The sequence below is a fragment of the Homarus americanus genome, unplaced genomic scaffold, assembly GCF_018991925.1.
Source record: "Homarus americanus isolate GMGI-L3 unplaced genomic scaffold, GMGI_Hamer_2.0 scaffold40856, whole genome shotgun sequence".
NCBI lineage: Eukaryota > Metazoa > Arthropoda > Malacostraca > Decapoda > Nephropidae > Homarus > Homarus americanus.
In genome coordinates this window covers 4989111-5000486 of record NW_024734615.1, presented here as the reverse complement: position 1 = coordinate 5000486, position 11376 = coordinate 4989111, and the positions used below count along the sequence as shown (strand labels likewise).

The following is an 11376-nucleotide window of genomic DNA, read 5'->3' as shown; positions in this document are numbered from 1 at the left end:
ATATATATATATATATATATATATATATATATATATATATATATATATATATATATATATATATATATATACTATGTACAAAAATTGAATGTTCAATGAATTATTTATGGTGCATTAGGGTACTGGCCACTTCAGACACAAAGACGGGCTATAAATAGCCTTGTTATCTACCCCTACATTATTTGTTTATTAATTTATTTATAATATACTGTAATATATTAAACACACTGTAATTATTTTCTTTAATTTATAAACCTGTTTTGCGACAAAGGAATGTTCTCCAGTAGTGTTTCATTAGGATTTGAGTGAAAAAATATTACGTACTTACTACATACATTTATTACACAAACATATTTATATATACGGTATATATATATATATATATATATATATATATATATATATATATATATATATATATATATATATATATATATATATATATATATATATATATATATATATATATATATATATATATATATATATATATATATATATATATATATATATATATATATATATATATATGTAACCGGTCGGAATTTGCTGGACTTTAATTTCTCACTTGACTTGGGGTTTATTAAAAATTAATAGATGGTAATGGCAGTGGAAGCGCCCCTTTGAGAAAAATCCCGAACCAGCACAAGAACACTTAAATCTACTACACAAAATGAATTGTCCGTGACCCGTGGAAGGATAGCGTCTGTGACTGGGATGAATGAGACACTGTAAAATTTAGACACTTATATTCCCTCCAACACTACAAACACAATCAAATAATGGTACACCAATATGCTCACCTCTTAACTTAAACTTAAAACACTACTCTGGGGAATAAAAGTTATAAATGACATAGAAATTATTAGAAACACAGGCAACAATAAATTTGAAGTATTAAGAAATGTTAATTGCACACATGAACAGGCCTTAAGGGCTTTCACAAAATAATATCAGTCAATTAGGAAATGGTACTAAAAAATAAGAAATTAAATACTCCACAATGAATAGGCCTTAAGGGTTTTCAACAAAATAATATCAGTCACTGAGGAATGGTAATAAAATATAAGAAATTAAATACTCTACAATGAATAGGCCTTAAGGGCTTTCAACAAAATAATATCAGTCACTGAGGAATGGTGTTAACTACACCCGTAATAAGGGAGGGAAAATGTTCCTCTAGGTATCTCCTAGAGACCTAGACTCACGGTCTCAGTGTGTGACCATTAGTTTACTCAGATAGCCTCAGTGTACTCCCAGTGCGTCCATAAAGCGGAAGGGAGTGAGCCAATCAGACCTTGTACAGTTGAGAGAAACTTTAGCTTCCCGTTAGCAAGAGGGTTTCACTAACTGCTCGGGACTATGTGGGGTTGTGTGCACGGGTGGTAGAACTGATCACCCTGCTGATGCTGGTCACGTGTCGTTTTTAGTTAGCCGGGAGCACTTTCGTTCCTCAAGAGATCCTTTGCTACCCAGCTAAGCAATGACAGGCCTACTGGTCGGTCCAATGGCGACAATCGCCACCCTCAATCATCAACGGCAGTCTCAAACGGCAGTCAATCTCTCGCAGTCAACTCCGGTCAACTCCAATCAACTCCGGTCAACTCCAATCAACTCCGGTCAACTCCAATCAAGTGGGTTCTGACGGAAACCCTGAAATGAACTCACTGTTAGCTCTAGTTTACTTTATCACTGCCCTATCTAACCCTGTCTGAGATCGAATGAGACTTACTTGTTATACTGCAATAGCGCAGCACAGGTGACTAGGCCACGTGACTATTTCTGATGGACGCGCGGAACGTCTTGTCTGTGTGAATGCTCTCCGGGACTGGGCCTAGCCAGCGTCGCGTCTCCCCACGGCGTTAGCTTGGTCCTACGTGATATATTTACCGCCTAACTAATAACTCCTTGGGACACCCGTAACATTATTCAGACTGCTAAGCGATCTATAATAATTTCAAATTCAATAATAGTCCCTTAACTTCATGAATCGCATCATTATTAATTCGGTAAATCACATTTAATATCATATAGGCCTAGTTCCGCAATCTCTCGCTACGAGCAGGCAGCGCTCCCTCCCCTCAGATGACCTTGAACGCTCAGTATCACTCATGGCGGGGCATTTGAAATTACTCTGAAATTTCTGGATATTACATATATATATATATATATATATATATATATATATATATATATATATATATATATATATATATATATATATATATATATATATATATATATATATATATATAGCGTGGTTTCATACTTGTTTATCATATGCAGTGCCTGCATAGTGAACTTTCACTTAACACAGTTTTTTTTTTCCACATATACGCGGTGAGTGTCCGGCTGAGACGCTATTTTTAGATTTGCCCCACCCGCCACCCTGCCTGACTGCCTGTTTTAGCTCATAAAATTTATACAAATTACCTGGCCAGAATATAATTTACATTGCTGGAATTCTTATAATTTGGTGATCATTTTGAATATAAACATCATATATTTTGCATTAAACATACAATTTTTAGATAAAATTTTTTCTCTAGGTAACTATGTTATCTTTTGTGCAAAATATATGACACTTATATTCAAAATATTCCTGGTCTTACAAGGAATCCAGCAATGTCAATTATATTATCCTAACTTTAGTTTGAGGTATTATTTATTAAAATTTAGTGGTTATCCCACACATCTCCTTGGGACGGTTGGTGGGGGGTGGGGGGGAGGGAGGGACCAACCGATCATCTGTTACCCTGTGAAGAATTATTTTTTTTTTTATTAACTGAAGATATTTGTTTTAGCTCATAAAATTCATACAAATTACCCAGTCAGAATATAATTTACATTGCTGGAATTCTTATAATTTGGTGATCATTTTGAATATAAACATCATATATTTTGCATTAAACATACAATTTTTAGATACAAATTTTTCTCTAGGTAACTATGTTATCTTTTGTGCAAAATATATGACATTTATATTCAAAATATTCCTGGTCTTACAAGGAATCCAGCAATGTCAATTGTATTATCCTAACTTTAGTTTGAGGTATTATTTATTAAAATTTAGTGGTTTTCCCCAAAAAATTTCTCTGAGAGGGAAGAGCCAGTGAGTGTAGTGTGAGAAGAGGGGGAGGGAGTTGAGTCCATTATTTGAATGGACATTAACTTGGCGACTGTATTTCTCTATTTCTCTTAAGTATTAATTGTGTGCATGTACCATCATAAAATTAAGATGTTATTTTTACTACAACATAGGTATGTGCCTTCAAAAACTGGAGTTTGGGGGTCGGGCCGGTTTCTATTGGAATTAATCCCATATGTTCTGTTGTTCACTTAACGCGGATTTCACTTAACGCGGGACCCTCTGGGTTCAATTGACCGCGTTAAGTGGGGTACAACTGTGTGTGTATATATATATATATATATATATATATATATATATATATATATATATATATATATATATATATATATATATATATATATATATATATATATACCTGAGCCTACGACGGGGTTGGGACTAATCCGGTGTGGTCAAACATAGATAACAAAAAAAAAAAAAAAAAAAAAAAATTTAATAAAAAATCTACAATGAAATACAGTACAGTAAAAGTAATGAATAATGATGAATGGATACAGTACAGTGAAAGTAATAAATAATAAGGAATGGATACAGTGTGACTGAGCACTTAACCTTTAATGTAGTCAGCTGAATGCACATGGGGCCCCCATAATTTTCTAATTATACATGGAGACTACATTAACTGGAAACGTTTCGGTATAGAAAATGCGTGTGTCATTTAAAAATTTTTTTTTTTTAATCTATATCTGAGGCGGTCGTAAGTCCCGACGGTCGTAAGTCGGGGTCTAGGTGTGTGTGTGTGTATATATATATATATATATATATATATATATATATATATATATATATATATATATATATATATATATATATATATATATATATATATATATATATGCGCAAGTAAATCACTGTGGATGCACCCAACCTTTTTGTGCTCGCGACCCCTTTCTCAAAACCTCGAAACACACTTGACTCCCCTGCCATCAGCCATTTCAGTTTTAAAAATTTTTCTGAGAAGGGAAGGGGAAGAAAGAGAAAACAATCATTAATTCATCAATCACTGTATTATTTTATTTTGTTATCATAAACATAAATTACATCATCTCTCCAACCTAGTTAGGTGGATGGTTGGGGTTGCATCTGAGCAGCGAGTCTTGGAATTCGTGGCGGGGTGTTTGTAAGAGCCAATCTCATTTCATCCTCGACATCCAATCTGTTCTCCCAAGGCTTCTCAACCCCCCAGCCAACCCTCCGGGGGTCGCAACCCACAGGTTGGGAACCCCTGACTTAGACCATAAAAATACACTCGTAAAACTTACCTGAAAGTGGCATTTGGGGTCTGAAGAGGCCACCCTTTCTACTACCTCCGACTGCAGCGATGAGTTTTAAACTAGTGACGTCATTGAAAATGGTGGCCCTGTCTCTAGAGAAATAAACTTATCTCTACTATTATAGCAGGACTTTAAACTTTATTACAAATTATATACAGCTAGACCCCGATTTACGACGGGGTTAGGGACCCAAATCCAGGTTGTAAGTCCGAATGGTCGTACTAAGTCCGACATAGATGATAAAAAAAAAAAAAATTAAATAAAAAATCTACAATGAAATACAGTACAGTAAAAGTAATAAATAATGAGGAATGGATACAGTACAGTGAAAGTAATAAATAATGAGGATGGATACAGTGTGACTGAGCACTTACATTTAATGTAGTCAGCTGAATGCACATGGGGCCCTGATAATTTTCTAATTATACATGGAGACTACATTAACTGGAAACGTTTCGGTATAGAAAATGTGTGCGTCATTTGGAAAAAAAAAATGGTCACAACTGCGGCGGTCGTAAGTCCCGACGGTCGTAAGTCCAAGCAGTCGTAAGTCGGGGACTACCTGTATACCGTATCACTCTACGAACGTAGCAGAGTGTATTTATTGTATTTGCCCAGAACTGTCAACTTATCCATTAGCCAAATTTATCGAGATTCTACTGTATACAGGGTGTCCCCGGATTATGAACGAGTTCTGTTCCTGAGGACGTTCTTAAGTTGGAAATGTACATCGGAACACATACCCTATGTGCACTATATCATAGCCTAAGTCTTTTATACATCTCAAATCACTTAACTTAAGAGAAAAGAAGAAATTGAATGACAAAATACAGTAAAGGAAAGTAAGAAATAAAGTTTTAACACTAGCATTGAAACCTGGGGTTGGCTGAGCTTCCAACCATATCACTAAAAATCTTTCCAATTCAATTAACAAACCAGTTTTTTGTTTTGTTATCACAGTTGAGTGCATTGGTGTAGATCCTTTTACACGTTCAAGAATTTTGTATTTGTCTTTCAAAATTGTTCCGATTGTTGACCAATTGAAGCCCAACGCTACCAATGACCGAGGGTGTTTCGCCTTTTTCAAAACGTTTAATTACATGAACCTTTACTTCCATTGTAATTGTTTTCCTTTTCTTGGATGCACTACTATCACTTTCATCAGGTTTGCATTTGGGAGCCATGATGAGGGCAGAAAAATAGAGTTAGTAAGCAAAAAAAAACCAACAGTTGGACTTGATCACACACATTACTGAGGTGAGGATAAGGCGTACTGATGCTCTCTCAAGATGTGTGGCTGGGTGACGCATTACTCCCCACCTGCCGCTTCGCCTTGCTGCTACACCAGGCAAACTAGTTCTCGTATGTTAATACAGTACTGTACTACGAACCAGTTGTACCTAAGTCGGAATCTTAAAATAATTGACCTTATGGGACCTTGTTTGTATCGGCGGGTGTTCGTAAGTTGGGGATCCCCTGTATAGATATAATATGGTGTGTGTGTGCGTGCACGCGTGCTCGAGCTATTATTCTACTGTATTTTACTTGTTAACTTGAAACGTGTTCCTTAGATTATATTCTGTCAAAGTTTTTTTTTTTTTTTAGATGAAACAGTTGATGGCGGAAAAAGAAGTATTAACAGAGGGCCTTGAAGTCACAAAAGCTAAACTTGAGGCTGCAGCACAAAACATTCCTTCACCTAGTGTAAGCCAAGAGGAAATAACAGCACAGAGAGAGAATTTGAACCACACCATCACAACCTTACAGGAAGAGAAGCTTCAATTGAAAGAACAGAATGCTGCTTTGGTATGAAGCACTTTTATTTTATTAGCAGTTGATTTTATTAACGGTCTCTTAGCTTACTTTTCTAATTAATCATTTATATCTAACATACTACTGGGTATACATTGCCATCCAATTGGGTAATCCTTTCAGAGATTACTACACGCACAATGTGAAGGAAACTTGATATCTTCTCCATGGTAGCACCACTGACCAACATGCTTCTTTCTTGACCCTTTCTTTACCTTTTCCTTACTCTTATACGGTACAGTATTTCATTTTTTATTGAGACTCCTTTTAACATCCATTTTTCCTTGTATCAATATCCTTTTATTGTAGAATTTCTATTCATCTGGATGGATGTCATTTCGTTATAAATTTTGTCTTACCCTAACATCCTCGTACCCCACTGCTCACTCTTCTTATTGCACATTTGTGTTGTAAAGAAAGGTATTCCTTGTAATAGCACTCTTTTTTTTTTTTTATTGCACACTGATCCTTCACTCCCAGACAATGTAATATGATAAAAGTGCATTTTCAACCAGATTTGACCATAAGTACCTGAAAAATTGCACTTTTATTAACAGTAGTTTCCTAAATTTTCTACCAACATATCAATGGCTGCCTGGTGTCTGTATTCATGCCACATCACCTGCAGGTCCTCCAATTCCACAATGGTCTTTTCATGAATGCTAATATTTCTTGATTTTATGTTGTTTACCAAATGTTTCTTATTTTCTTAGTTGATATTATTTTGTACTTTCCCTTGTATATATGCTTGCTAAGGTAACCCTTCTTCTCATGCAATTTGTATGTGATAGTTAAAATGTGATGAAAAATTCTTCTGTAAATGAATATTTAGCTTTAGTCTTTAGTACTTGAAGGTATGGTTATGTTTTAAGGAAAGTCTATATGTGGCCACCCCTCAAGTCCAGAGGGAAGCTAATGTCTAACATACTATAGATAAAAGAACAGATTGAAACTATATTTTCAGGTTTGTATTTACAGATGTGAATACAGCTCCTCCCCGACTTGCGACGGGGTTAGGGACCCAAATTCAGGTCGTAAATCGAAAATGGGAAAATAATACATAGAAATCTAAAATGGGTGTCTTTTTTTCTTCTCAGTACCACAAAACTCTCACTTTTAAGCTTGCCAGCCATTTTAAAGTGAATTACAAACGAAAATTTTGTCAGTACACAGCGCAATCACTGACGTTGGGATTTGAAAATACGTAATTTGAAAAAATTTTGGTACGACTGAGGCAGGTCGTAAGTGCGGGTGGTCGTAAGTCGAGTAGGCCGTAAGTCGGGGTAGGAGCTGTATTTCTTTCCAGTATAATAAATCTCAAGGTAAAACTTGTTTTTCATGATCCTATTTAATCAGAATTATGACAGTTTAATTTTGTTTTAAATTGGGTATTAATCTTCTTTAGATATATTTTTGGTGCCCATATAATGCATTTGTTTATATTTTATTTTCATTTTGTAGACTAATGACAACAGCCAGCTTTCAAAACTGGTTGATCAGCTGTCTTGTAATGTGGAAGAACTTGAGATGCAGATAGAGAGAAGCAAGACAGAAGAGGTTGACACATCTCAGCTGCTTGCTGCAATGCAGAGTGATAAAGTTGCTGCTGCCCGTGCCCTCTCACAAAACAAACAGCTAAAGGAGCAGTTGGAAGAATTACAGAGTGGCTTCATTATAATGGTAAGTGGCATAAATTCCAGTTTCTAAGTATCCTGATACTGATTTTTTTTTATTACTTTTCTTCAATAGCAAGTTCTTTCTTGGTCAAGGACAAGGTGACTGCCATTAAGAACAGCAGACTCACCCTTCATTTGCTACAATTGGTGTAATGTGTTCTTCTATGATGTTTATTTTCTTCAGTGAGGCCCCAAGATACAGTATTCTAACCATCTGATTTATCCCTGTCTCTTTACACAACCTAACAACATATGTCAGTAACACTGATATGCTCAACAAATAAAAGATTTGAGTTAATTCTTTCTCTCATTCTTGCTTAAATCCAGTTGTTCTTCTGTCATTTGGCAGCATATTCTTTAAATATTCACAGATATTACAACTGCTGTAGAAACCTTATTTGTTTTTCAGTTTGTCACTGTTTTTTCTACCCTTTTTTTATTGTATTCCGACTGATTCATTTTTGAGCTTCTTGATGAATTACTGTACAATGAATATAGCATGTTATATATAATGTTTATATAAATTGTGATATGTTTTCAGAGCAATAAGAAGTTGGAGCTCACAGAAAAGTTGGAAAAAGAATTGCATGTGAGGAAAGCACTAAACCAAGAGATTGCAACTTTAAATGAGGATATGACCAACATGAGGTAAGAGTCCTCTGTAATGTAACCCATAGAATTTCTTCAAGTGCCTTTCAGTCTCGCAATACATGGGTGTACCAGACCACCTTCTGTACTCTCCTTTATCACTATTTTAATACCACATCAATATATGCATGCTTGTTCGTATTGATTTTTTCTTTTTACTTATTTCTGTTTCTTGTTTAGAATAATTTTGGTTTCATTAGATGAAACCTATGCTGCTAGTTCCCTGCATTGTTTTGTGTGACTTGCTGTCCTCTTCAGTATACAGTAGGTGAATATTTATTCGAGAATGAATGGTTCAACCCATGACACAGGAAAGTCCTCTATAACTTCATCTTTATCATCTTTACTCCAAAAACAAAACTGTGCATTTTGGCTCCACCAGTGAATTAACATCTTTGACACAACTTTTGCTGTATCGTGCCACAGGTGTACTGGCACACCTGTTTTAGTTGCTGTCTTCTGCTGAATCATTTACATGAATTTATTTAATTTTATTGGTGTATGCAGTGGCTGCACATAATATTGACTACCGTATATACTCGTCTATAACCCCCCTTCGTATATAGGTCGACCCCGATTTTTTGACCAAGAAATCGTTAATTTATGATATTCCTCGTTTATAGGTCGACCCAAGTTTTTGAGGGTAAAGGAACAACAAAACCTTTAGAAAAACACTACGTCCTATAAACTTGTTTACCATTTATTATTACGACACTTTACACTGAAACGCGGGTAGTTTCAACAAAAATATTGTATATTTCCATTCAAGTATTTATTCAAGTCAATTAGGAGGGAATATTATTGTAATACAACAGTTTTTTAACTAAACCATTCGAAAAGCGATTACGGTAACATCTTTTGAACGAAAGAAACCGAAAGTCATTGTTTTCGTCACAATTTTATCCCACTTTCCACTGTAATACGTACGTCATTTCAGCAAAAAATATTACATTTCCGTGAATGTATTATATCAACCACAGTATGAATAGAATATCTCTAATGTAACAGCATTTTAACCGAAAACTATTAAAAAAACGAGTAACATATCTTGAACATCGAAAGGTTTGGTAAAGTCTTCTGTTTTCGTCATGTAGTTTATCCTAATTTACATTGAAATACATCACGTTTCAGCAAAACTACTATTTATTTCTGAGAATATGGAAATTAATATTTTTGCTGAAATGACGTACGTATTATAGTGGAAAGTGGGATAAAATCGTGACAAAAACAATGACTTTCGCTTTCTTTCGTTGAAAAGATGTTACTGTAATCGCTTTTCGAATGGTTTCAGTTAAAAACTGTTTTATTACAATAATATTCTCTCCTAATTCACTTGTGATGTAACAGTTTTTTAACTGAAAACGATTCGAAAAACACGTGTACCGTCTAGCTGATACGGCAGAGCCCTGGTCGCGGAGGCTTTGTGTTTGCATCGGCCCTTCTTAAGCAGCTTTTAATTTTAGCGTACGTTGAAATTGTGTTTACCGGTATATTTTTATTTTCTTGCTTCTTATTTTCCAGAAATATGACAAGTTTGTATATAATACAATGTTACGGTACTTTTAATTAACAAGTATTCATTTTTAAAAATACAGAAGACACCAAACAAATACCAGTACTACGGTTATTTGCGTGACTCTCCCGCCAAAAAAGACCAAACAGCTGGTACTCTCTCCCTCAGCCCTATCAAAAATAGCCCAACGACATCTTTCTTCTTTATTCTCTTCCAATTTCTCACTTTAACTGGTATTTTTTACTTCATATTGCCTACATCAGATAAACTACAGTAATTGAGGTTAGACACTTATAAATTTGATTACCGGGTCCTGGCAGGTGCCGTTAGAACCACCTGACCCGACCAGCAGTGTTGCAAGTCAGACAGCATTTTTTTAATCATCCATGTGCACGAGAAAGGATGGATGGATGAAGGCGGCATACAAATATGGCTTAAAAAAGTCTGGAACTTTAGACCAGGGGGACTGCGCAAAGAAAAAAGTCTTCTTGTGTGGGATATGTTTCGGTCACATCTTGTTGACAGTGTTACTGCTGGGATTAGGAAGGAAAACACTGATACAGCTGTGATTCCTGGTGGATTAACAAGTCTTGTCCAACCACTGGATGTTTCCATAAACAAACCATTTGAAGATGCGGTAAGAGTGAAGTGGAACAACTGGATGATAGAAGGCGATAAGACATACACAAAGGGAGGCAACATCCAAGCTCCATCACTAGCAACATTATGTGAATGGATTGCAGAGGCCTGGGATGCAATCAGACCAGAAAATGTGGTGAAATCTTTTAAGAAATGTGGGATTTCGAATGCTGTTGATGGAACAGAAGACGACTTGTTGTGGGATTATGAGGCTAATGAGAGCGTGAATGAGGATGAAGATATTGATGATCCTATGGCTGATGATGGTGTTGATCCATATGACGATGCTGTTCAAGGAGAGGACTGGGAGGAGCTGTTTGGCGCTGCAGATGATGACAAGGAAAATGATTTTGATGGATTTTAATGAAAATATTCAGAAATATGGTATCGTAGTATTTATTCAAGTCAATTAGGATAGAATATTATTGTAATACAACAGTTTTTTAACTGAAAACCATTCGAAAAGCGATTGCGGTAAAATCTTTTGAACGACGAAAGAAAGTGAAAGTCGTTGTTTTCGTCACAATTTTATCCCACTTTCCACTGTAATACGTACGTCATTTCAGCAAAAATATTACATTTCCATATTTATTTCTGAGAATATATTCATTCAGGCACAGTTAAGGTAAAATATACTTGTGATGTAATATTTCAATGAAAATA

General features: G+C 35.3%; 1 protein-coding gene across 2 annotated transcripts in view; it reads left to right on the top strand.

Annotated features, from left to right (window-relative positions):
• Positions 1 to 11376, top strand: part of LOC121870389 (golgin subfamily A member 2-like) — a 69298-nt gene that overhangs the window by 25301 nt on the left and 32621 nt on the right. For both annotated transcript variants that reach the window (XM_042372212.1, XM_042372211.1), the window contains exons 9-11: positions 6031 to 6231; positions 7699 to 7917; positions 8455 to 8561. In XM_042372212.1, the coding sequence (XP_042228146.1) occupies positions 6031 to 6231; positions 7699 to 7917; positions 8455 to 8561 (527 nt within the window). The remainder of the gene's footprint in view (positions 1 to 6030; positions 6232 to 7698; positions 7918 to 8454; positions 8562 to 11376) is intronic.